Raw genomic sequence first — 27,939 nt, 5'->3', positions numbered from 1 at the left:
TTTCCACCAAAGTGAAAAACTGTGAACCTATCCTCTGGGCTTTTATTTTAGAAATCATAACCGGAAATTGTGCCGGGGTGTTGTTTTTAGGCGTGGATATTGATATCTTTACATCGGAGAGCTTCTTTCACGGTGAGCGGCCGAAGCAGCGGAGCTATGGACGAGCAGCCCGGTGAGCATGTGTGAAAACCGGAGACGGGGCGTTTATTGACCGGACTTTACCGGACTTTATCTGTCTGTCTGTCTATTTTGCGGTCGCATCGTGGCAGAAAGTTTTGGCCACATTTGTCCGGGGGCGAATGAACTGAACTTCAAGGCAGGGACAGAAAATTCAGCCGTGTTTTCAGTTTTATGTATTTAACAGTTGTTAAACTGAGAGCAGCGTCCCGATGTTTCTGGTTCTTTGGCTCGTATGACGGTTCTGTAGTAAACCTGCAGAAACACTGTGTCCAGACTGTCTGAACTCTGCGTCCTGTCTGACACTGCGATTTACAGTTGACCGGTGAAGGCCACACCTCACGATTTCTACTGGGTTAATTTGATGATTAGTTTTTTGTTTTTTTTTGTACTTTTGCTTAAACAGTGTCAGATTAGTTTTGTTTTAGTTCGACTAATTGTTGCAGTTATTTAAATTTTTTTTAATTTTATTTTTTTTTCCGTTTTCACAAATAGAATGAAGGTGTTTAAAATAGTCTCTGGCTTGTCTGGGATAATCTAGTACAGATCAGTGTAAATGTAGTGGATTTTGAGCCGGAGCTTGTCCAATGTGGTCGGGATGTGAAAAAAACAGTGAAATCGCCCTTTCACGCTTTCCTAAGAAAAAAAATGTGGAAGTAGTTCAAATAACTTTAACTGAAATAACTATCATACTTTCACAACAGTAAGAGCTGCAAAAAACTGAATCTACCGCTCACCCATTCCAAGTTAAGTTTCCCCTAACTTTACCCTTAACTGAACCTGTCGAATCCAAAATGAAAGTTAACTTCGGTATCCTCTCTCATGGTATCCCAGTAGCACTTTGCTTAAAGTCTACATATTTAGGATTTAGAAACATGACATAAACATGTTGGGGCTGCATCTAAGGAGTTTCATTATTTAGTTTCATTATTGATTAATCTGCTGATTTTTTTTCTTAATTAAGTGATTAAAGGTCCCACATTTCACACTTTCCGTGTGTTTAAATTTGAGGTCTTGATATCTAGAAAAAGATTAATTTGTGGTTTTAAGAACCAAAAACCATCTCAAAGTAGTTTTACATCTAATCTCAGGCTTCTCTCTGGAACTCTAATAACAACAGGTCAAGAGAGGTTCAGAGCCTCTCTTCTGATTGGCTGACTGTTTTCTGAGTGACTGACTAAAAATATAGCAGATTCAAGGTAAACAGTCAGAGAAACCAAATCCTGCAAGGTTGGATGGTGGGTCTGGGTGGGCTAGGCTTGGAGCATGGCAGAGAGTGGTGACTGCTTTGTTGTGACATCACAAAGTTACAGAAGTCCTGACAGCTCGTTTTAAGGCTCAGTTTCTGAATACAGGCTGTGTGCACATCTCTGTGGACTGAGCACTTTGATCATTTCACAGTATTTATATAGAACCTAGAACTGCTTTATAATAAAAAATATTTGGAAATCTCAGTTTATACAATATAGGAATTTTAAGTTCCCCTTAACTTTCCCCTTAACTGCTGAATCCGAAGCTGCATATTTGAAGTTAACTTCTGACACAGTGATTCAGTCATGGATCTTTCGTCCACGATGTCCACTCACAGGGCTGCATGTCTCATCACAGTTATACAGTGTGGTCGCCAGTCAAGTTAAATGTAATAGAGTTTTAGAAAGTGCTGCACAGATCAAGTAAAGGGCACAATAAGTGGACACAAGAATTCTGCAGGAGTATTTTGGATGCATTGTCCGGTCAAAGCCTCAGTAATCAGACTGGCTTTGTTCTCACATTCCTTCTCCTTCTCTCTCCCTCCCTCTCTTTTTATTTTTCTCTCTCTTAATGAGTCTCTATCTCCCTCGCTCCTTCCTTCCCTCATGCTGTTCTCACACTCTGTCCATCTGAGCCCAGATCTTTTTGGGGGAAACACCTTCTCGCTGATATTTTTATCCCTCAGAGAGAGGTATTGTGTGCAGCTCTACGTAAGCACACTGAGTCTGCTGTATTTTTATCTGCCGGGCAGCAGGGACTTGAAGAAAACATGCTTCGTAAAAAACACCCCAGCTGTTTTGCTGGGTTGCTAAGAAAGTATTTGTGTCGGGCAAAATCATGACGCACATGTTAAATAACTGCACAGTGCCTCGGAAGTGTGTCAATCAAGGCACTATTGTGTGTATTTATGTAGTATTACATGATTGTGTAGAAACATTATATTCTTTGGTATTTACAGAGATGGACTTTGCTGATGTTGCTGGCAAGCTGCAGTTGGAGATGTCAAGGCATGACTTGGGTTTAATGTTCGAATTACACACCAGTAAAATGACAAGTAAACACACTGCAACTTATTATAAAGCAAGTCTAAGTTATTTATTAATACTGCAAAAGCATCAAAGAGAAATGAACACAGCCTGTATTCAGAAACTGAGCCTTAAAACAAGCCATCAGGACTTCTGTAACTTTGTGATGTCACAACAAAGCAGTTACCCTCAACCACACCCCAAGCCCCGCCCACCTGGACCCACCATCCAACCTTGCAGGATTTGGTTTTTCTGAGTGTTAACCTGAAACCTGCTATATTTTTATTGGCTCACGCAGAAAACAGTCAGCCTTCTGCCAGTTTTCAGCTGCAAGACAGATGTTTTTAATTTATCTGTCAGGGTGCCACGTTAAAGCTCACCCAAAACAAGACCAACAGACTCTAAAATATCTGAACAATACTTCAAGTAAAACACTGGAAAAGTATACAATTTGGGACCCTTAATGTGTGTGTTTGAACTCCGATCTGTGAATTGTTAAAGAATGAATGCATATAAACAACTTTTTAAGCTTCAAGAGCCAGAGAAAACAGATAATTCTTCATTTTCACCTCAGTTGGCTGTGCTTTTGCATGTGATGTGCTACACTCCTGCTGTGAGATCTGTAAGTGTGCGATCTGTCTGAGGGCAGGGTTTTCTTTGCCCTGAGCTCAGGCTCAAGGCTCTTAAGCTACCTGGCTGCGCACTCCTTCCAATTTATTATATTATTTCGCTTTATCTGTGCTGGAAGGCAGATTTTGTTACGGGCTTGTGTCTTGAGTTGGCATTTTTTTGTCAAACTCCTATTTCCAACATCAAGAATGAGCTTTTGGCTTAATTCAAATGAAAGGTTATATCCTTTCCTATCCACACTTGGTTTTGATCAAAAACCTGCACCCTGAGGTACTGTACAGGATTTTTAATAAATCATCCTGACATTTTATTGCTTTCTAACAATCACAAGTTATCAGTATATTTGTTAACCAGTATGCAGCAGTGTTATAATGTGAAAACAAACACTGAAGTCAACACATCAGGGACCTGCGGCTCTGTTAAGCCTTTTGGAGTGTGCTCTATGTACAGAAGTGACATAACTCCAATCAAGTGAAATCCTTAAAAAAACAAAGACTGGTCAGCACAGGGTGTGGATGGAAACAGAATTTACCGTACACATACCATGCACACTCCTCTTAGAGGGGTGTGCAGGCTTCTATAGTCATGTCACAACAGAACGCAGTGTTGCATCAGTGATATTCTTCTGGAGTGTGTCTCGTTGGGTCTGCCACTGGGAACGTCTCGATAACCAGTTGGTAGCACTAACTTTCCAGTTGAGGACCATTAAAACATCACAGAAGAAGGGGACACACTGAGATGACACGATTTATGCACCAAGTCTGTTTCCATTGCTGTTTGTTGCATTTTGCTACTATAATACGCTTCTTTTTCTCATGCTTTTTCTCTCAACATTGTGAAAAATAGCGCATATGATGGGAAACGTTACAATATTCCACAATATCCACGCTGTGGGATTGCAGGTGTTTCCACACAAATTAAAAATGTTTGGAAATGTACTTAGTGAATGAAAGAATAGAAAACATTTATGTAACAAATGCAGCGTGTGAGAAACATCAGGAGCTCATCTATTATCTTGAGGTGTGTTTCCATTTCAGTGAGACACAGAAACAACCTCTCCTCAACTTCATCCTTTCAGGTGCACTTGATCCAAACATACCAGAGGAGGGACCATCAGCGCCCCCTCCTGGCTGGCTTGATGACATACATGGATACCAGGGCCACAAAGGGGGAAGTGAGTCTTTGGATCTCCTCTGTTCTTAAGTTTTTCGTTTTTTTCCTTAACATTTTCAAGCCTTCTTCTTCCTTTGTTTTTGTGTTTGTCTAGATGATGATGACCCATTATACCCTCCTCCCCCTGCCTACAACCCCGAGCCTGAACTCAACAGGAACACCCTGGTGCCCAACGTCAGGTAACACACACATCAGACACACATTCACTTCATTTATAAATACTTTGCTGATGATTCTGTGCTTTATCTTAATGTCCCTCAATATTTTTGACAGGAATATGAAAGCATGATGGGATAACAGATGTGCACACCTGTGTGTGTGTGTGGTGTTTTGTCCTCCAGGGTCCCCTCAGTATCGGAGGATGTGGCCCGAGAGGCCCTGCTCAAGTTTGTGGAGTCAAAATGGACGTATAGCTCCAAACCTGCCAGGAACCTCACCTTCAAAGAGCTGAAACCCATCACTGTCTACAGGGTAGGAGCATGTTGAATAGTTATTAGTTATTTACCAAATAACTAACCTGGACCAAAATGACGTGTGAACACATTTAAGCACATAAAAGTGTGAAGAAGGGAAATAACTAGTATTTCCCAAAATGACATAAACATTTTTAATAAAAAAGTGTAATAAAATGGCGAGGGAATAATTAGCAAATAAGTTTTGCAAATAAAGTAACAAGTTATTCCATTTTACACAAGTTGTTACTTTATGAGTTAGCAGCAAACATACTGACAACTTGAATTACTGGATATTGCAATAACAAATTAAAATCTAGAGATTTAAGGTGCTTTAAAGTCTATATATGAGATAAAACCCCATTTCCATCCCAACCATCACATCATGATCTCCGTGAGCCACAATCTTAAAGTGTCCCATGTATTTAAAATTACTAAATGTAAGAATCAGTGTATTAATCACTTTTTTATTGCCACTGTGTGAACAGATTGTAACGTAATTTAAAGGTCCCATATTGTATAAAGTGAGATTTCCATGTGTTTTTTTTATTAAAAAGCAGGTCTAGGTTCTATATTAATACTGTGAAAGTATCAGAAAAAACAAGATTATGTTAAGTTACTCTTTAAACTCTTGTCCACTGGGACTCCATCAGCCTAACTGTGGGGCCACGTGAATCCACCAGTGCTTTCTGACTGTCTGCCTCTTCCTCCTGCAGTATCGACTGGAGACCTACACCGAGACCAGAACCAGCGCCTGGCAGTTTGAATCTTACAACGGTAAAACTTTACTCTGAGCTAACAAATAAAACAAACAAAAACAAATATAATTACCTTTTTTCATGATGGTTAATGTGGATAAGAAGGAAAATTGCCTGTTAGATCCACATCTGTTATGATGCCAGACTTACAATGAAAATTTGCTTTGTGCAGATGTGCACTGTGGAGTCTGTGACCACTATCTGTGTGTATTCAGTGTCAGATTTACTAAGACGCCAGCTAATTACGCAGTCAGTTCCTGGACTGATCCTGGACCTGAACTGCTGGGATGTAGACTCTGTGAGTCAGGGAGTCTCTCATAGGCCTCTACAGAGATGGGATTTCTGTGACATCACCAAGCTCAGAGAAGAAATCATAATGTCCGGATCTCGAGTACAAAATATTTACTTTGGCCGTGGTCCAACTCCAGAAAGAGAAAAACTGTTTCTCTTACTCAAAACATTACTCATAGAATTATTGTATTATTATTTTAATCAAATATCTAAGATGCACAAAATATAAACAGAGAGAGAGAGATTGCCAGAGTGGAGTGGAGCAGGTAGAGATGAGGATGTTAATACTCAGGTAAATGTCCTGTACATGTTTTAACAATAACAGAGACAGGTGTAGTCGCTGTCTGTAGTGATTTTATATCTTTGATGACTAAGTTCATATTCAGTTTTGTTGAACACAAACCACAATTCTCTGTTCGCTATTGTGTTGTGTATTGTGTTACAGTAATCACATGTTAATAATTGCATAATTTTTCTTTCTAATAACAAAAATTATTTAGATTATCGACATATATCGACGTCTATGCCTAATGCAAATTTATTTATGTCACTTTCCAGTCCTTGTAAATCTGGGTTTACGCCTCTTTTCAGAGGCAGAGAATTTTCCACCAAAGTTCAGTCATAAACGGCGTGACCTCAGTTCATCCAGCAGAACACACACTCATCCGCTGTGTCATTTGGGCGATCCTCCCTTAGATGCATATGCAACAAGGACTGAGACGCACAATGCAGACAGTTGTGACAGACTGTGACTCCAGCCTGCTGCTACTGCTTGATCCAAACAACTTAAATCAAAAACCCTACAGAAAGAAAGAAAATAATCTACAGCCATGTTAGCTGCTGGGAACAGCGCTGCATTGATTATGCTGCCCTGTTTTTTTTACTTCAAACAGGACAAATGGTCGATGGTCCTGAGAACGGTATGTCCCCTCCACCGTGGGACATTCCAGTGGCATTACCTCAGAGATACACCAACATGGTACAGAAGGTCCGTGTGCCTCACACGTCTTTCGTTAAGGTACAGCTTGTTTTTTTTCTTTTTTAATATTATTTCATGGTCAAGCTTTCTCAGATTTTCTGATTTGCTAAAGTTGTTACCTACTTTTTTGTGTTGTTTGTATGTGTGTGTGTGTGTGTGTGTGTGTTTCAGCTGTGTCACACATGCCATGGTTGTGGTAGAACTCGGTGTATTGCCTGCTTCGGTAGAGGCCGGGTAAGCTTCATTTTTTTCTAATTTCTTACACATACTGTATATGTGGTGGCAAGGAGGACAACGTGGTTAACTTCATGATTAACCCATGAATTCCTCAGTATAATGTTTCCAGCTGTGATTTCAGTTGATAACATGGGCATTTGTTTGACATAGGCACTGATTTCTGAGGGTATGTAATTCTCATTATCAACTACTATTTGGATGATTTTCTCAACTGTTTTATCATTTTGGACTTTGCAAATAACGTCTTTTGTCCAGTAGCTGAGGATAATCGGTTTAAAATTATCCAAACAAGTGATGCACATCCCTAGAATTTTGGCTAGAAATTTTAAGCTATAAATAATAAAATTTGACATAATGACTTAAAAAAAAAGATTATTTTAAATTTTTTATTTTATTTATTTATTTATTTTGTTTATTTAATTTTTATTAATCAAATATCAATAAAATATTTCTGTTGATAAGTTTCAAGATCAATTGACTAATCATTTCAGCTCCAAACCTCAATGTCATTGTTTTCACAAATGTACAAAGTTCTCCAGTAAAATACTGTATATGTGTGGCGTTTACACATATCTTTCCTGCAGTAGATCATTTTAGATTTGAGTTAAACAACATTATTTTTCTAGCAGACGTGATCTCCCAGCAGGAGCAAACAGATACCAGATACCAGACTCTCAGTGTATCTGTCCCATCACTTACTGTAGCTTTAGGTAGTAATAAGAAAGTAGCATGGCCTCATATTAATGTGGAAAGGAAGCCACCTGTATTGATGCACAGTTGATGGACATCTAACTAAAACCCACCTTTAATTTTGCAGAAGCGTTGTACATTCTGCCACGGACACGGTCACTCTAGGAACAAGCGTTGCACCTCCTGTCACGGTCACGGTTACAAGAGGTGGGAGTCCAATCTGCCTGCTTTCTTTTCTGGCTGAATTTCCTTCTCTGCCTTGCAGGCTCATTGTTAACTGTCATGGGTAAGACACAAATAGCACATTGGAAATCAAATGAGCGCTTCTGGGAACTTGCACATCATGTCACAGGGTAAAAGGTGAGAGAAGAGACCTGGAAACTCTGACAAGAAAAAAGGTTGGGCCCTGAGATGCAAGCTGGTAGAGTAGGCAGTAGTAAGTAGAGTGCTTTGTTTGATTTGCAACACACTTAAGAGACACTGCACAAGAGCTGGTGTCCTTTGGTCTTTGTGCGGTGGCAGCAGCAGGACATACAGGATATCTCCATCATCGAGTGCAGAGTGGACTGTGTAACAGGTTTTTCAAGTGATTGGAGGCTTCAACGCAGACGCTTCTCATTCACTTTGAATGGGGTGATGTCTTGTGTTACAGAACTTCATTGTGGTTCTGTTGCTTTGCTTTGCTTGTGGCAGAAGGCTCAACTTTTCAAACCACAGCGCAGGCGTCAGCCAATCAAATTCAAATTGCACTGCAAATATCCTGAGAGAGCGGGGTGGGTGCAGGTCCAGCCTGGCATGCATTCATTTGATGGATGGAAACTCATCTGTTCCATGAGATGGAGCTGAGAACTGAGAACTGATCTGAAAGCAGGAAAAAGCTGCTTTTACATGGAACTTTTAGTGTCATCACAAGGTCAGAATCTGTCCACTACTCTGGTTTAAGACCAGATAGCTGCAAAACTAATGACAGTCCTGTCAGCCTCAGCTGTACTTTCATATAGTGCAAATCAGGAAATGTTAGCATGCCAAAAACTACATATGGAAACAGGAATGATAGCATTAGCGTGTGGAATCTGAATCATAAATGAATCCTGAAAAAACACAAGATGAATACATGACGTTCCAGTCACAGATGACACCGGTGAATGAAACGAGATGCCACACTAGCCAAATGCAAAGCACCCCAGGTCTCTTCCCACAGATATTCCCTCATGTTTTGGTGAAGATGGTGGATCACTGTCCAATGAATCTCCACTCCTTATGTTTCTACACTCTTCTTGTTTTTCTGTCTTAGTTATAACAGCTCTGCTCCATTTTATTTCTTCTTTTATTTTTCACAGATTTTTGTGTTTCACTGTGACATTGATGTGAGGATACTCTGTAGGATATTTCTATAATATTTCTTGTGACCTCCAGGTGTATCACCTGTCATGGGCACGGCTTCAAGATCTGCCATGTTTGCAACGGCAACCGAAACCTGCTGCATTTCATCCTGCTCACCATTTCATGGTGCGTCAAAGCTGCACGTGCTCATTCTCACTTGCAATCTGCCCAAATCTCTTCTTCTCCTCATGTTATTTTTTCGTGTGTGTTTTTATGCGTGATTAGGAAGAACAACGTAGATGAATTCATCCCTGATCGTCAGCCTGACTTCCCCGACAAGAAGTTTGAGCAGGTCACAGGAGATCCTTTCTTCATCGATGAGAACCTGCTGGTAAAAACAAAACGCTTCTTTTCTTCTACATTAAATGAGACGTAAGACGTCAGTGACACATAAATGCTACTGTCCTCCCAGGTGTACCCTATCCAGGGATTCCCCGATCAGGATATCTGTGACGTTTCTACAAAAATGATTAATGAACACCTTAATCGCTTCAGTTCCACCAGCCGCATCCTGCAACAGGTACAAAAACAATTGTTGTATGAAGTGACAGGGCAAAATGTAGATGTAGTTTCATGCCCAGTACACTGGGTGTCAGTATAACTCTTCTGTGCAGGCGAAAGTACATTTAATTACAGTTAAAGCTTCTGTAAGTTGTCATCACTGCCACTAGATGTCGCACTGGGCCACCAGCATCTCAGACCAAAACAAACACTTTGTTGGCTACAACTCCCCTCCCCTCCTTTCACGTTCTCAGTCAGCAAGGCCCAGTGAAGGCGGGCACTAAACGGACAACAAGAAGTTACCGTAAGAGAGCCAACAAAATAAAAAAAACAATCTAACCACAACTATTAGCCCACACTTGCATTGCTGTGATATGCTCCACAAACAGTTAGCCAGCTAGCAATAGCAACATTTGCAGAACATATTCATAATATTGGTAAGCGTGAGTTAGGTAACGTTATCATGCTACTGAAGCTGTCACTAATTAAAAACAGACATGTAACATTATGTAGCATCAAGTTACTGACACATGGAGGAGAAGAAAAGTCCGTTCTGAGTCAAGCTGAAACCTTTTAGCAGCTTGTAGGGTTTTCTTCTTGGTAAAGACAGGCCAGCATTGGCTCCATGGTCAGACTGGGAAAAAAATTACAGCCAAAGAAGTGACTGGCCGTACAAATGACACTGATGGAGCCGGTAAAAACTTTTTTGATGTTTTGACGGGCCTCTGTCCATCGGGAATTTGAGCTGGTGGTCCCCATGGTCAGTCCGTCTGTGGTCTGGTCTTAACAAAAGTGGTTTCTTCAGTGGAGGAAATTCTGGAAGGATACCAAAACAAAGAACAGAGAAACAAACAGAGTGGGTGTGACCTCAATCTCCGTTCAGGCCGCCATTACTCCACGAAATCTCTGCATAGAAAATAGTTTCATTTACAGAACCTTTAAAGAGTAGCTTTTGCAGCACTGAATGATCAGTTTGCATTTCTCTCACGAAATAAAAAATTGAATGAGTGATGCCAATGTCATGTCTGCCTTTTTTTCTCTCTGCAGCGTCAGACCATCGAGCTGGTGCCCCTGACTCAGGCTTTTTACAACTACAGTGGAAAAGTTCACAACTTCTTTGTCTATGGGACAGAGAACAAAGTGTTTGCCTCTAAATATCCATCTGCATGTACTATTTTATAAGTAACATACAGCATGGATTTTCAGATAGATGTTGAAAATCTATTGCAGAGACTGAAGTTGGTTTAAGTGGCTCCAAAAAAGGGGAATGTCAGAACATTGATATTTTCTGTAATTATTGAGGGCAGCTATAAGACTATAATGTGTGAGAAATCTACAATCAAAATTTTCAAATGATAAACTCTGTTAAAAGCAGTAGGTGTTCTGAATGTGGCCTTGATGTCAACAAAAGCGTCAGGGTATAATTTGCTCATAACACCCAACTAGTGTTACTACATTAATCCTTCATGATTAACCTCACATATGCACTAGTATAATCTACAAGCCTGCAGGTGTCAGAGGTCAAATTTTTGATAATCTGTGTGCACAAATGAATAATTAAGACCCTTGGTTGATTGAATTGTGACCTTGTTTGTCCAGTTTATTCCCCAATGAAGTTATTCTAACGGTAGGAACAGAGGTTGCAGGTTTTAGTAAGTTTTTCTGCAGAGTGTTTCCAACAGACTGGCAACTGCGAGCCACCTAAATTACTGAATTAAGTTATCACATTCATTCATCTCTGTCTCATACATACAGACTGTATCTGATTATTATTGTGTCCGTATTAGCCTGCACGCTAATCTGCTGTAGCGGTAGGTGACAGGTCTTGGATGATCTAAATGGGCAACTTGGTTCAAAATGTTGTATTTGGATTGGCTGAGATTCATTGGTGGAAGATTTAAAAAAAAAAAAAAAAAAAAAAGCCTTTTTGCTGAATAACATTTTTTTTATTTTATCTGTTCATTTCTGGTTGCTAATTATAAATTCAAGACCGGGTTGGGCAATATGTCCATGTCCTCCTCTAGAGATTTTCCTCTATTGATGAGGTAACTGTCCTTTAAATATCTCTGGTTGTATTTGTCCAGCTTAGATGTAAATCAGTGTGCAGGATCGTTTGATGGTAATGGATTAGCCAGTTATTTTTCACTGTCTACAGACAGTAGATTGCCTTCCAGACAATAATCTTTTATAAAATGCATATAAATTTGGTAATATGGTTAATAGATTTTAACCATATCACACAACCTTTATTGGAGGTTACAAGTAAAGGTAATTAGTTTTACAGTATGAATTGTTACTTCCGTTGCACCACATCAAGGGTTGACCCTCGAGTTCTGTCGGGCTCCATATAATCCAGTATAATCGAGTAAATCCACTCTGTGTGTACTAACGTCTACTACCTCTTTACTGTCACCTCAGACTGACCGTGTTCTCTGTGGTGTGCCTCGCAGCTGGTGCTCACTCTTTGGGATTCAGTGCTACGTGCTTTTACATTTTATTCAGTGAATCAAAACCCTCCATATCGTTCATATTCATATTAACAGAGACAACCTGAATATTACGTTGTCAAACAATGACAGATAATCTTGTAACTGTTGCTCTGAGTTGATCTGTAGACATCTTTGCTGTTGTATCCAAAGTGGACGTCCTTGAGGCAAATATCAGAAGCCATAAATACTTAGCACTTTTTTACTTTGATTTTTCATGGGATGAACCATTTCTCTTTGTTAACCTCACTGCCTTTCTAAATATATATATAAACAAATTTTTTATACTTATATATTTACCTATATAATTAACCTACGCAGTTCACAGTCAGTTCCTCTGCACTAATTCATGTTGTCTGATAAATTCTAACTCTGTTGTTATTCTAACGTCTGTCTTGTCTTTGCGTTTTAAACATTGGGATTGTTACCTAGGTAACATAACTGATGATGTTCAAAGAAAACTAATCAGAAACATCTATCAGCTATTCTGGTCTTGAACGGGACTTGACTTGATGTTGGTTGTCTGAAACAATTAGTCGACTAATCGTTAAATCGACTGGCAGAAAAATAATCAGCAACTATTCTGATTTTCAAGCAGAAACAATCTCGTTCCAGCTGCTCACCTGTGACTCACCTTCATCTTATAAGATAATAAACTAAATATCTATGGGTTTTAGACTCAGGTCTTTCAGATGAAACTGTACCACTGTTCTCTGACATTTTATCGACCAAAAGACTTACAGAGAAAATGAATGGCAGATTAATCAATATTGAAAACATTGTAAGCTCCAGCCCTGCCTAACTGAAAGGTGGTGGCAGTAATCTAGCATTGGAGTTTCATACCAGTCGAATCTTTGTGTTCAGAAACTAAAATGTGACAGTTTGATATAAAATCACACTCACAGGAAAAGTACTAAACAGTGTATGAGCTGTTGTGGAGGCTGGAGGTAAATGTTTGCGTCCTGCTATCTTTGAGTTTCATCTTCTACTCTTAGTGTCTCAGTGATGTGTTAACGACTGAACAAACCTTTAACATTGTGCACATGTGCAACACAATGTTCTTCAGGGAAGGAAACTAACTTTTACAGCCACAGACCAAATTACAGAAGGATCTATTATCACAGTTTACATGCAAAGACTTTCTGAAACTGTTGCAAACAGTCTGAAACTGTCTATAAACAACTGTTCATGTTACAACTTTTCTATCAGAGATTTTTTTTCTTTCGTATGTTTAATCCAATGTTTTTATTCCTTTCAGCTCAAGTTGTAATATCCAAAACAATCTTTCATCTCAGTTTACATCAGCGGCAAACGCTTTCAGTTTTTTTTTGTACGTCTCATAATGTCTTCAGTGATTGTTTAAGGATTTTACCAGTTTGAATTTTATATGTAAAAGTAAAAAATATTTTATCAGGACACATGTAGCTTCATTACAGCTTCCAGAAATGAAGTAAAATACAGCCTATTGTGTTTGTCTCCACTTTTAACAACAGGAAAAACATGGAAATCATTTTCTAGAAGTCTACTTACTTGTGTGTTGTTATCTTTGTCTAAACGTCTCACAGCTAAAGTACTAAAGTCTGTTGTTGTTTCATAAAAAAAAATCAAACAGTTGAATGTATCCAGATGTCATAAATAAAGCTGATAATAAACTTCTACGTTATCATCCTGCTGTGTCTGAGTCCCTCTCCTCTCCTGATGACCTAGTTTGGGAAACACTGGTTCAGGATTATTTTGTTCCTGCTCCCTGTCAATCCTGAAAACTGTGATTTACTGTTGGTCAGATTTCTGGTCGTGGACTGAAAAGAGTCAAAAACCGAATAAAAGTTATGATCAAACTTCGGAGGCAGCAACTTTAACGTGATGCTACCCTCTTTTTTGTGCAGCGTTGTTTGTTTTATGTATTTGCTTTATAAAATCTCAGTGCAGCATAGGATGTTCGACCATCAGGGACAGTCTGGTTTTTGAGGAAATGTACAAACTTTCTAAATAGTAAAATGTATTTTCTTTTTGTGACAGTGCGTTTACACAAGCACTGTATTCATGTATAATTTTGATGTATTTGTACTTTATAGATCCACTCTATTTCAAAACAAAATGTACTTTTTACATGTACAGTACTTTCATATGATGGCTGTAGTTGCTCATTTTTAAAAGTTTACATAAAAACATATGATCATCTTATAAAATACAATGCAACAATAAAGATTAAGTTAGTCTTAGCTCATGACCTCTTATGAAGAAGCATTATCAGCTTGTCTTGTTGTTAGCAGAAGACATCTCACCACAAAACTTCTGAACATTTTTTCATTTAAATAACTGTCTGATGTAAAATTATCCAATATTTCACCAAAAAATTAAGAATTAATTTTAATTTTTATGTATTTGACACATAAAACATTACAAAAACAGAATATGCATTTTTTTATAAAGTGGATGTACAGGTGAGGTAAGAAAACCTGTCTCATGTTAAAGCCTCACTATACCGTAAAGATTTAAATCATAAAAAAGGAGAATAAATGAAGGCAGATTTGTGTTTCAGAACTGTGTTTTTTCTTATCTCCGCTCCTTTAAACCAGCTCACAACCCTCAGATTTATCAGATGGCCCTTTGGAGGGGCCCGACCCCTCCCATGTATATTAATTTTGGGTTCAGCACTTTTAAAGTTTTTTTTTTTTTTTTTGCTCCCTGTTAACAAATTAATCCCACAAGAGGGAGCTCTGCTTTATAAAATGAGGTTCATCCAAAGGTGTGTTTACTGACATCATGTGTTGTGGGAAACGATTGCATTAGAGGACAAATCCATCCTGAACCTCCTGAACACCTGAAAGTGGCCCTGACTTGTCTTGAACATAAACTTAAAAGAGAAATTTATCACAGACCAGGTTCAGGTGATCTGCGCCTGAAGAATTGGATAAAGAAACATCACATGATCGTTTTTCAGGAGCTAAGGCTGACTCATTTTCTCCTCACTGGAAAAATCGAAAAACCTGCTTGTGTTAAATTGTTCTAAGAAAAATGTAGAAACACAATTAAGGCAGGTTGAGGAAAAATATGTATACTAACAAAACAGGACATCCCCTCTCAAAGAAAGAAAGAAAGACATTTAGATTCAAGGAACGCTGATACAAACCTGCACAGGGACATGATCTCAGTCAGAATTGGGGCAAGTGAAAGTTTAAGTGTATTATTGTTTGTACCACTGTTGTCCAATGTATTACATTACCCAGGTTTTGACTAAGCATATGATCAACTCATGATATAACGGTTTATCAAACATTTAAAGTACTTTAAAGTACAGAATATAGCAGTACTCACTGGCATAGTTTAAGTAGTATATATAGGCTACATATTAGGCTACAGTAGTATGTAGCCTAGTCGTGAAGTCAGCTACATAATAAGCAGTTGAATTACAGGTGTGTAAATTAACCAACTGTAAATGTGAGGGGACATCTCTGCGTAATGATATTTATTCTATCAGACACATTTTAATCATAGGTAATATGTACTTTTTGATTTGGCTGATGTGAATGTTCAACTTTTCACATTTTCACACATTTACAGACACTTTTTATGTGAAGTTTTCTCCTTTTGATGAAGCATATTAATAAAAAATATTGTCACTGTTGAAACTGATTTTTTATTGAATCTTGCTGAAAAATTTGGTTTCATTGCATTCAGTCTCATTTTTAATCTGCCAACTTTAACTTCATTTCTTTGAGTGTTTTAAATGTTTTTTTAATACATACAAAATAATGTACAGCACTTTGAGCTTCACTGGATGTACAAAAAGCAAATTCAGTTTATTTATGCTGCTTTCATGCCCAGAACCTAAACTGTAAAACTTGGTGGAGCACAGAGCCGTAGTTTCCGAGCAGCACATGAATGCAGCAGAGGGACGCCGTGATTCAGGGGGAAGGAGTGGCCCCGCCGCTGCCCACATGTGTGCCGTTTGTTTATAACGTGTGGAGGCTCCAGGTGACCCGACAGTGACCTGCACCGCGTCCAGAACCCGGTCCTACTTTTCAGCTGAAGTGGAATAAATCAGAGCCCAGAGCCCCGGACCCAGGCACAGACCTCATCTCGGTGAGTTTGAAAAGTTTTATTCTGAGATGTGTCTGGATGCGCTGCTGGAAACAGAGGGAGTGAATGTGGCTCCTGATGTAAAATAGTTTGAAATTAGGATGTTTATTCATGTGAAGCGTCTCCTCCAGACTCCAGACATCACAGGTGCTGAGAGCTCAGCCTGATGAGATGATGTTCAGTGAGGCGGGAAAATGTTGTCAAATCAACTTTCATTTCGCTTAATTGGTGATAAGTGAGGAGGTTCAGGGGTCCTAGTAGGGGCTTGATGGTCACCAAGGAGGTTCTCATATCATTGCGGGATATTTGATGATTATCACTGAGGTTCCAGGAGATTTTGTTTTGGTCATTGAGGAGGTTTGAAGGGTTCACATAGAATCATTGAGAGGGTTTTAAGAGTCCTTGAAGGAGTTTTGGTGGTTATTAAGGAGTTTCCAGGAGTTAAGGTGGTCATTTAGGATGTTCCAGTAGAAGTAACCTGGTCTTCTTGCCAAACTTTTGAGGGTTGTGAGAATCCTTGAAGGGGTTTTGGTGGTTATTGAGGAGTTCCCAGGGGAATTTGAGGTGATTCAGATGAGGAACTGTTTTTGTTATTATTCAAGCAAGAAAATGTAGTCTGTAAGAATGATTCATGTGATCATAAGACACACCGTGCTGTATTTTCTGTGCATGTGGGGCTGTTGGTAAAAACTTTGAGCCGGTGACATGAAACTGTTGGGAGGCTTCTTCTGAATGACGATTAGGTTGTAGCTCAGGACCGACTCCAACCACAGAACAAACTTCAGTCTGGTCAGCAGAGGGAGGAAGGAGCCGTCACCTCACCTGTAAATGTGTCTCAAATACCTGCTGCTGAGTTTATTCAAAGACAGAAGAACAGAGGGATCAGACAGTACAGTGTGTCTCTGTCTCTGTCTCTGTCTGTGTTTGTCTGTGTCTCTGCTGTGAGTAAACCTCCCCCAATTGTCCCTGCCTTTCCTGTTATGGAGTTCAACACCCCCTCTGCTGTACAGTCTGTGTGTGGGACTGCCGTTTCCTGCCCTCTGTGTGTGTGTGAGTGTGAGTGAGTGAGTGAGTGTATGTGTGTGTGTGTGTGTGTGTGTTGAAATTGTTGTTTCCCTGGTTGTATTGTGTCATTGTGTATCCTCTCCTGATGATAAAAGAGTGAGTGGTGCTCAGCCACCTGTGTGATACATATGTACAGTGCTTGGGTACTTGTACTTTACTTGGGTATTTAAATCTTACATTACTTATTACTTACTTTTCCTTCACTAAATTTATGCTTTTTATTGTATTTAGTAATATGTTCTTATAATAAGTGAGAAACATCTTCTTTAGTTGAAACTTCAAACTGTTTTCACATAAATCAGCCAGTGTCAGTAATTTTCTTGAATTAAAACTTCTGCCTGTTATAATTTTCCAGAGTTCAAGGGAGAGTCTTCAAATTTCTTGTTTTATCAAAACCATCAGTACAAAACCCCAAAATATTAAGTTTCTAATGATAGATAGAGGACATGTAGCAACTCTTTACATTTAAGAAGCTAAAATGAGAAAATGTTTGACATTTTTAATGGAAGAATTAGTGAAATAATTCATCGATAATCAAATCAAATCATTACTGATAATTTCAGCCATATGAAAATCAACATTTTCACAATTCCAGTGCAGGAATCTGCCTTATTCATTATGGTTTAGAGACACTAGAACTGTTTTAAACCAGTTCATTTAAATTAAAAAAACAGGTTGAAATATTCTTACTGCTCTGCAGAAAAAGTTTTTAGATTCAGTAATAGACAGAAGGTCCAACACTTCACCAGCTACAAAAAAAAACGCTGCTCACATTAATTGATCTTATAATATAGTGGCACTATTAATTGGGCCGTTCTCTACAATGAGTAGTTTAATGTTTGATTCTTCAAAAACATGTTGCTGATAACACTTGTGCACTTTTACTTAAGTAAGATTTTGAATGCAGGGCTTTAACTTGTAGTTGACTATTTTACATTGTTGTGTGACATCTTTTACGACTTTTAAAGATCTGGACCAGAGTACTGACAAGAGATTTACCTGAAACAGTAATGACAAAGCTGTTTTACCTTGTCTTCGTCACAATAATTAAAGGAATGAACAGTCCAGGAGCTCTTTAAAGCTAGTTTGTTTCTCTCTTGTCTGTGTACCTTCATGAAATCCTGTATCTTCAGGTTCTCTGTCTGTGAAGCCACTGAGAGCTGAGTGGAGCCTGTTGAAGCTACTTGACTCCCTCTCAGTCAGGGTCCTCCAGTGGAGAGGGGTATTACGCCTGCTCTATCCACCGGCTGCGGAGTGAAGTGTGGAAAAAAGAGGAAAGGTTAAAACATCGGCAGGAGGTGAGGAGCCCAGTGGAGGTCAGCTCCTGAGTGACTAAGACTGGAGGAGACAAGGAGGTTTTGACCCACAGCAGAGACGCAGCAGCGCAGATAGAGATCGCCCAGCATGCGGCTGGCTTTCTGCTCGTGTTTTTAAAAGCCGAATCAAGTCGACCGTCACATCACTCTGGGACCAGAATCAACAAAGAGCCCAGATAAAGGTCTTATCTGATGGCTGCTGGCCAAAGAGAAGTGAAGTTCAAAGCTGCAGCACTTTCACTTTTTGTTGAGGTGACGCGTCGGTCTGGAAATTTCAGCACAGAGTAGACTGAGCTCTTGCTCAGTTAATTGTACATGCAGAGTAGGATGGAGGTACTGGCTTCAGAAACAGAATCTCATCAGTGTTAATTAGAACAGACCATAAAAGAGTAGATTTTTTTTTTGTTGATATTTTTACCTATTTGACATGGTCACACAGAAAAACCAAAAAAAATTAACTTTGCAATTAAAAGAACTTAAGATTCTTATGTTTCTCTTCCAAAAAGTAAATTTTCTGCATCAGGAGACAAAGACAAGACTAGAGAGACGTGAAATCTGAAGCAAAGACGCTTACATCACATTTACATGTACTCATTTAGCAGATGATTTCATCCAAAGCGACTTACATGTGAGGGCCATCACTAAAGCTTCGATGCAGTATGAGACTTTGATGCTGCATCTATTCAATAAGTTCAAGGAGATCAGGTAAAGAAGTGAACTCAAAATGCACAGTAAGTTCTAATTTGGGTGTTAGGTGTGTTCTCAGAAGAGATGAGTCTTCAAGAGATTCTTGAAGGCAGAGAGGGACGCCCCTGCTCTGATAGACTCCAGTAGCTTGTCCGACCATCGGGGAACCACAGACCAGAACAGTCTGGACTGAGACTGCCTCGTGCGCAGGGATGGCGATACCAGACGACATTCTTTGGATGAATTCGGTGGCTGAGAAGGAGCATGAGCCTGTATGATTGAGTTCCATGCTGTCACTCAATTCATTTTTCTTATTGCTGCGCGTCAATGAGATACCAAGTTAGTGGAATCTGGGCCTTTAAAACCTATTAACGTTGGAACGTCAGGTATTTCTCCACATTAACATATCACACGCCTGAGCTGCTCTGGAATCCTTCATACAGAGGAAGTGCTGTGTTTTTCTACTGATATCCAGAGAGGTCTGTCAGGTTGATCAAGAATCCATTTCCAACATTTCCAATTAATCCTCTGAGTGCAACAGGTGAACAAGATTCAAAGTTTATAGCTACGCTACCAGCTCCGTGACATCCAGAAGACCACGATTATAACAAATGCAGAGACAGCTTTGCTATTCATAGATTTTTAGATAAATAATAAGGTATTTAATCCCTAAGGCTCCCTATGGCTGAATAACCTCTGAATAACCTGGTAGGAGACTCCAGGTCAAAAATGAGCAGGTGAAACCTCATAACTCCCTAATCGCTCTCTTCCTCTGTGCAATATGAGCTCCTACTTGGCTGCAAGTTTGTAGTGACAATCTCCAAACTAGATTTTGACAGTGACCCTGTTCAAAATAAAGCAAAATATATTGAATTAAATTAACATAAATCATTTGGCACAGAGTAAAACTGGAGTTTTCAAGGGCCCCAGGTGCTCTTGTGCCTCAGGGCCAGTAGCTCCCTTTTCCTCTTTGTGGTTTGTGATGAATTCTAATGTTAGCATAAACCTGCCACCTGTAAAATTTAGATTAACAAAGATCTAACTTGTAGGAAAATTTTTGCATGGATAGACGTCCTGGTTGTTTTTGCAGCCTGTTTTTCTTCATCAGAAACAGCCAGCGTGGAAGACGTTCAGACGTTGGGTGTAGCTGGACGATCCTCTCCAGTTTCTCTTCTCTTTCCTCTGGATTGAACAGAAGGGGAAATTTGTTCAGTTTGCTTCACTTCATCCAAAGTAAATCCACAGTTGTGCCTGCTCGTGTCTGTCTGCGGAGTTTGAATAAAGTCTGAACACACCTCCAGACAATCAGGCCTCAGTTCTGAAACAGAGGCATCCCGACATGCTGGCGTATAGAAATATTAGCTGTAGTGGGATTGAACATGTGACCTGTCAGTCAGACGATGGTTTCTCTTACTTTGAGACTTGAGGCTGTATCGTATTGTGCAATGTGTTTCCTGTAATTGGATCAGGTGCTCTGTGTCCTCCCAGAAGCATCGTTGTAATGTGCTTTTCATTCTCCGTGGATGCAAGGCATGTCTGCTGTGATTTCACACACAGGTTGTACATCTGTTTGAATTTCAGGTCTGTTTTTCATTCTCCTGACCTCTTGGTCTGTATCACCGCGCTGGCAGCAGGACGGCGAGAATGTTTAGGCGTTTCCGCTCTCCTGAAACAAGAACACGGTCACGGTCATGTTCATATTAACACACACACAGACGTAAAACCCACTGAGCACAGGGCACTTTATTAGGAACACCATGCTTTGCTGTCAGTTCTTCATGGATCCTTAAGATGTTGTTAAGCCAAAAACACTGGATACCTTACTCCCAGGCTAAAGCTGTGTCCCAATTCAGAGGCCGCACCCTTCAGGGGCTGCATTTGAGGACTGATTTCATCACGGCAGCGCGACTAGGCTTTCCCGTTTTCAAGGCTCCTTCAAATGCAGCCGAGAAATGTGTCCTCCTTTTCTTGGACAATGAAGGCTCCAACAGGTCGGTCCTTCGAGGCCCAACCCATCCCAAGATTCATTGCATGCCAGTAATGAAAGCAAACAACACAGACAGAAAGCCAGAGGACGGTACAACTGTTAAAACAATGGGCCTTTAAAAAAAAGTCACATGTTATCAAGGTTGCTGGGCAACAGGAGCCACACTTTGTGATGTAATGGTAAGGGTGGGTCAAGTTGGTGACACAAAGCGAAAATCCTCCATTGACCAAATTGTCTCATTTCAGTTTGGCCTAGACACCACATCCTCTGAAAGATATGGCCCCTGAATTGGGACACAGCTACCATGTTACCATGGTTACAATAAATGACACCAGCGGCAAAGCATGGCTCATAATATGTGATTTCCAAATCATCAGGTGTCTCCAATAAAGGGCTCTGTGAGTGTATGATCCATTTAAAAATTTAAATTTTGCGCTTTCATATCAGGAGCTGTTTGCTTGTCTATCACCGAGTTCTTTGTATGGATCAATAACACACTCAGTATATCATAGTTCGTTCTACGATGTAATAAAAGCTCATGTATTGCGCCTTTAAGTGAGTGAATTTCCACTGACGTTTATCACCTCTCCATCTAGTTTCCCCAACTCTGCCGTAAACGTACCCACTGGGGGATATAAAAAGTTTACAAGTGACTTTGTTAAATGGGCGACGTCCCTGATACTGACTCGCTGCACACTGTCAGCTCCTCCATTAAAAGTGATGTAAAGTCTCACTTTGTCTCTGTCCCAACTCGGCCTCAAAGAGCCAGACTCCTGCAGTCGCTGGCCCAGAAGTCTTAACTCACTCTAACAGCTCACATTAGCCTTCATCATGCAGCAGGGACATACGAATGTGATGAGATGTTTATGAACGGTGAGGGTTAAAGGTCAAAATAAAAGCTTCACAGAGATTTGTATTTTGTTATCACAGAACTGCAATTACAAATTAGACAGTCTGCCTGGGCCAATTAAAGAAAACACACACACACACACACACACAGGCTCAGAGCCTCTTTTCTGATTGGCTGACTGTTTACTGAGTGATCTAATAAAAACATATCAGATTTCATATCACTCAGAGAAATCAAATCCTGCAAGTTTGGATGGTGGGTCCAGGTGGGCTGGGCTTGGGGCATGGCTGAGGACAGTGACTGCTTTGTTGTGACATCACAAAGTTACAGAAGTCCTGACGGGTCGTTTTAAGGCTCAGTTTCTAAATACAGGCTGTGTGCATTTCTCTGTGGACTGAGGCTTTGATACTTCACAGTATTAATATAGAACTTAGACCTGTTTCATAATCAATAAATATGGGACCTTTAATTGCAGTTTCTCCCCTTTCTTTTCTTCCCAATCAGTGTTAATTTGCAGTCAATGAATCTCAATGCTTTCATATTAAAAGCCCAGCAATGTTGGGAAAGATGGGACATATTCAGTGTTGAGTTGCGTTCATATCAGCCTAATATTTAATGAGAAAAACAGAAGAGTGACATTCAGTGATGAAGTGAAACGTAGTGTGAATAAATGTGGAGGAATTAGTGCACTGGAAATCAGTCCTAATAGTGAATTTATCAAGACAACAAACAATATGGAGGACTTAGAGGCCTGTCTCTAACAAGAGTCTTCAAAAAATTCCCCCTTGACACTATTCAGCAATTTATGGGTGAAACAGTTTCTAACTCTAATTATGCTTTCACTGGATTCATTAGTTGTCGGGTCCTGAACTGAAAACAACACATTTATACTTACCTGATTGCTATAACTGATATCAATCATTACAGTAATTAGTCATTTAAGGTTTATGCCTAAAACATCTGTATACACACTGGATGTCTGTAGTTTCATTCCTTTACATGGCTGCATAGAAAGCTGTTATATATGTAATATATATGTGTCATTTAGGAATGTCATTTACGAAAAAGATTAATGGTAAAAAAATATGAAAGCCCAGTGTTACGCCCCAATCCAGCTGCGCACACACCAACCTAATGTCACCCTTGTTTCTCTGGTCTTTCACAGAAACCCAAACTTCCCTCCATGTTTATTATTTAAAAACCCATAGGCCCACGGCCGTGAGATCATGTCTTTCTTTGTATAGGTTGCACATTTTGTCGCCCTCTTATATTGAGTCATAGTTTGAAAAACTGGATCTTTGAGTTTTGATTATTCCCGCAGCAAGAATCACAGTTATTCCTTAAGGTGCTTTGATTGGGTCATAATTGCAAGTGATTGTTATTAGAGGTGTAGGTGCACAGCAATCCCTGCAGCTTCTTAGGTTTTACCCCATTTATGTCACATATTCTGAATTATAGCAATGCATTTGATGTGCTGGCTTGGCTCATGGGGGATTTTGTTCTGGATTTGTGCAGATATATTGACTTGTTTTCTAAGGTGTGTGGCTTTTTTCATCTGGAAATTATAAAGTACAGTGTCTTTCATCTTCTCTTGTCTTATCTTTTATAGCTCTTTGTCTTCCATGCTCTTGCCATCTAAACACAAACAAAACATTATGAATTAAGAACAGACTCCATCCATCCATCCATCCATCCATCCACTACTTATCAGGTCTATGGTTGAGATGGTAGCGGCCTGAGCAAAGTAACCCAGGTGTCCTCCTCCTGAGCTGCTTTCTGCAGCCTCTTCTGCAGGAGCTTGAGGCATTCCCAGCACAGATGGGATAATCAATCTCTCCAGTTATGAGTTTACCCTGCGGTCTCCTTTCAGTTACCACTTGTACGCATATACGTAAATATGTCATTCTTTTTGGTCACTACCCTGAGCTCATGGCCAAAGCTGAGTATTGTAGATCAAGCACATTACTGTCACCAGTCTGGTGGTACAACAATCCCACTTCCATCTTCTCCTCACTGGGAAACAAGAGCCTGAGAACTTGAACTCCTTCACTTGTGGTAGAGACTCATTCTGAACCTGAGGGGGTGAATCCACCATTTACCAGCACAGTACCGCGTCCCATCAGACCGCAGTTGCAACATTTGCCAACAAACAACACTCTCCTCTTCAGTTTGCATTTGTTCGTAATACTCCACTTCACTAAACCTGTCTGCTCCTTTCTTTTGTCAGCAACACAGCTTGCAGACATATTGAACACAATTTCAGACAGACAAATTAACACGTTTTCACCAGGCATTTGTTTTTAATGTCCCCTTTTTTACAACTCAACCCACAGTATATTTTATCCTGAGAAAGTGAATGTGCGCAGATGTTCTGTTTCACCAACCCCTCTGCTTGACATTTCACTCTCTCCCCAGCAGTTTCTGTTGGAGCGGCCCTGCATCACTCTAGTCTTTTGTGGCTCCACTGGGGAAGTTTAAGGTTAAGTGTCTTACTCAGTGATGCCTCAGAAGTAGCTGATGAGAGAGGGAAGCCGTTCCTCTGTCGCTCTCCCCTCCCTCATTTTTCCACATTGTACGGTCATAAGTGAATTCCAGCGACCACACAGTAGTCGTCTGGATCGGCAGAGGCGTCCACACCCATCACCTCATGGCTGTTAAATGAATGAAGGCAGGTGATGTTTTTGCAGTTGCTTTGAGTTCCATCATCCTGTTGTTGCCCATTCATGCTGATCCCCAGGTTAACATAATAAATTAAAACATTCAAAGATCTGATTAAAACATCATATCTGCTGAAATCACAGCTAAACACACACACACACACACACACACACACACCACACACACACATAAAATATGCAGCCGCACCGCACCACATGACGAAGAGCCCAGAATAACATCCTCTTCATCCTGCATGAAAGGTCTTGTATATTAAACAAATCCCTTCTTCTTCCAACCCACAGTTATCCAGCTTTGGGATCCTCTTGTGTTTGGAGAGCTGGAAGCAAGCACACACTTTCACACACACTTTTGTGAGGCTGAGAAATTCCCCACCCTTTAAGGCGCTAGTGCCTTTACCACAAAGGACACAGAACACACAACACACACCCCTGAAGAAAGAGACACAATGAAAGAGAAAAAGAGTGAGAAGGAGACAGTGCATTCATTTGTCAGTGTTCCCACGCGTCCTTGAAAACATGGAAAACCTGGAAGATAGTTGAGCAGTTTTCCAGTCATGGAAAACATATGAAAAATGACAGAAAAAAGTCAAATGTCCTGGAAAATTATTTCAACATTCTTCTATTTTCAGGCAAAGTTATGTTTATATTCAGTTGTAAAGTTCAGTCTAGTTTTGTCAGGAGGGAAATTGTAGGCTACTTTACTCATTGGTGTTCAGGAGGCAATGGTTAATATAATTCCAAAGAAAAAACTGAATCAGGTTATAGAACAGGCATAGTTTACATATAAATGTGTGTAGTTGATACACTTACTGAGGGCTGGGAAAGCTCACAGCCTTGTACTGCATTAGAGTGTGTGATCGTTTCTGAGTATGTGTTGTGTTGAACTAGCTCCAAGCTTGGGACAATCACCATGGAAGTTAGTGTGTTTAAGTGTGTGCGTGTGTGTGAATGTGTCCTCCAGGCGATGTTCATTCATGGCTGCAGAATGGCCCTATTGTGGTTAATAATCATTAGGATGCTCTGTGTGTGTTTTGTTGTTTTTCCTTCCTCCTCTGCTGTTTCCTGTGTGTGTGTTTGTGTGTGTGAAAGAGATCGAACGGGAGAGATGGCAAAAAGGTACACAAGAAAGAAAAGAACATTTCTACCTAATGTGTGTTTCTGTAGTTAACTTTCATTCATCTGCTCCTTCCCTACAGTCTCTTCCTCTCTGAGACTGAATGTCAAGTTGTTTGCTACTGTCAGTTTTATAAACATAAGTGACGCAAAGGACATGAGAGAGACCATGGCCACATTATCAAGTGCACACTCCAGTACAATTCAGTCTCCTAGAAATTGCATTTCTATACAACTAAACTGCAAAAGCAAAGACACTTTGTAGGAAAAGTGACCGTGTCACTGGCTGGATTTTGTGCAGAGTTAAAGCTCTACGTTTATCATTGGCAGCAGAGTTGCCAGGGCGTGGTTGGGGTGGATGGTGGACGAACAAATCTCAATGAGGTTTCTGTCACACCACAGACCACAGGCTGTATTACAGAAACTTCACATCTTAGGTTAAGACAAGAAGAGTATAACAGAAGTTTTTTTTCCCCAATTTGGTATTACAGAAGCAAGTCAGTTGTGTTGAGTTACTTCATCCTAAATACTCATCCAACACTGGTTATCAACATTTGTGTTTGTTACCTAGCAACCAGCACTGCTTTTCTCACCTCATCTCAATGAGGTATTTTTGTAACCCTTTAGATTTCCTTTTGTAACATACAAAAATGGAACAAAACAACAACAACATCAGCCCCAGGTTCACATCTGTCTGTGGTTTAGGCATCTCTTTGGTTGAAGTTAATGAAAGATGGAGGTTTTGGTTAAACAGGTCTGAAGTCATTGTGAACTCTTTGTGTGTTAAACCAGACCAGGATCTTCCCAAAAACCTGAACCAAGAGCTGTGAGCGTCTGAACTGAACCATAAAACTGTTTGATAATGCTGAGGTCAGTACAAGTGGACATTGTTCTGCAAGATCAGCTATTTTGGTGGAAAACAAACACGATATCTGTGAACATTTTACTGATATGTTCTGTATCAATGTATCTGTGACTTGTCAAGTATGCAAATTAACAACTCATTACGTCAATAAACCAGTTGCAAATTACATTTAAAATGTTTAAAAAATGTGTTTGCTGTTGCACTATAGCTGCATATAAACATTTCTATGAGACAATGTTGCTTCTGTCAGTCATTGCTTCTGTTTAACGTATAAGTCTGGCCATATTCATCATTTTGCCTATAATTACTACTACTACACACTTGTGTGTGCAAAGCTTGATATATGTTATTCCTCTGTATCATAGAGCTCCATTGTTTAAAAAAAAACTATTAAAAACTCATTAGTGAGTCACACTGTTGTACAGTCATTTTACATGAACACACGCAGTATAGTTTATTTGACTCAGTCCCACACAACCCACCCATCCTGCCCCACTTAAAGCACCTAATCCGCGACAGAAAATAGTCCCGTGATACAGTATTTCCTCCTGTTTGAGTAAGATTTAAAGATTTTCCTCTTCAGTAGGAGCCATCGGGTTTGGGGAAGACAGACAGGGTGATGAAGTCAGAAATTATTGAGACACTTTAGAAAACTGAGATAATCAGAAATGTACAGTAATGCCTTTTGCTTGAGCACCTGCAACATGTCTGTTGGACATGACAAAAAATGTATTAATATTTCTCCATGGACATAAGCACTGAATTATGATCCCTAATTGTTTCGGAAGAAATAAAGACTGCAGTGTAGGTAGCAGTCACAGTCCACTACCAACACTGAGTTTTCACATTTTATCTTTCTACCATTAGTCCAAGCCGACATGATGATTAACTGTCAAAATGTTGCTGTTGGGACTAGAAAAAAAAAAGTGTAGCTTTATTTTATAGCAGTTTTTGTTCCAAGGGCAATACAGTGAGTTTGACAGAAGAACAAAGAATATAAGTATAAACACTGACTGACAGACAGACATACAGAGAGCAGACCACCCAGGCAGGCTCACATCAGGGTCTCTGCCCCTGAGGACATGACGGCTGAACAGCACAGGCTTCATACATCAGCTGGCCGGGTCACTGCAGAGGATGTGCCGCCTTAAAGCGAAGGTCAGGGCCCAGTGTGGGTCACTGGCCTGGTTCTAGTGGGGGCCCCTGCATGACAACACTGGAAGTGATTAGCTCTGAAATGTCACATTCAGCATGAGAAAAAC

At 40.0% G+C, this 27,939-nt stretch overlaps 2 protein-coding genes across 3 annotated transcripts in view; both read left to right on the top strand.

The window, feature by feature from the left end:
- The first annotated feature begins 82 nt into the window (after positions 1–82).
- ssuh2.1 (ssu-2 homolog, tandem duplicate 1) lies at positions 83–13,699 on the top strand. 2 transcript variants are annotated; one of them, XR_011693225.1, is made up of 13 exons: positions 83–172; positions 4,162–4,257; positions 4,351–4,435; positions 4,598–4,727; positions 5,425–5,485; positions 6,651–6,775; positions 6,908–6,970; positions 7,791–7,870; positions 9,080–9,172; positions 9,272–9,377; positions 9,459–9,566; positions 10,595–11,162; positions 11,201–13,699. XR_011693225.1 is itself a non-coding variant. In XM_071494536.1 (12 exons), exons 1-12 carry the CDS (start codon positions 157–159, stop codon positions 10,727–10,729), a joined length of 1,098 nt encoding a protein of 365 aa, XP_071350637.1. In that variant the 5' UTR covers positions 83–156; the 3' UTR covers positions 10,730–13,699. The 2 variants fall into 2 exon arrangements, 1 of the variants encoding a protein (XP_071350637.1); XM_071494536.1 differs by having other exon boundaries at positions 10,595–13,699.
- A 2,277-nt stretch (positions 13,700–15,976) lies between these two features.
- Positions 15,977–27,939, top strand: part of LOC139630556 (semaphorin-3D) — a 99,175-nt gene continuing 87,212 nt past the window's right edge. Inside the window, exon 1 of the mRNA XM_071494122.1 lies at positions 15,977–16,119. The gene's annotated coding sequence lies outside the window, so the exon portion shown is untranslated. The remainder of the gene's footprint in view (positions 16,120–27,939) is intronic.

Source organism: Trachinotus anak, unplaced genomic scaffold (genome assembly GCF_046630095.1).
Source record: "Trachinotus anak isolate AG129_WGS33_773 ecotype Australia unplaced genomic scaffold, CSIRO_AGI_Tana_v1 ptg000013l, whole genome shotgun sequence".
Taxonomy (NCBI): Eukaryota; Metazoa; Chordata; class Actinopteri; order Carangiformes; family Carangidae; genus Trachinotus; species Trachinotus anak.
The sequence above is the reverse complement of the archived record's forward strand: the minus strand, read 5'-3'. Positions and strand labels throughout refer to the sequence as shown.

Coding starts and splice junctions, on each gene's coding strand:
- ssuh2.1 (XM_071494536.1), top strand. Junction 6,776..6,907: donor CTCACACGTCTTTCGTTAAG/GTACAGCTTGTT, acceptor TGTGTGTTTCAG/CTGTGTCACACATGCCATGG. Junction 9,378..9,458: donor TCATCGATGAGAACCTGCTG/GTAAAAACAAAA, acceptor CTGTCCTCCCAG/GTGTACCCTATCCAGGGATT.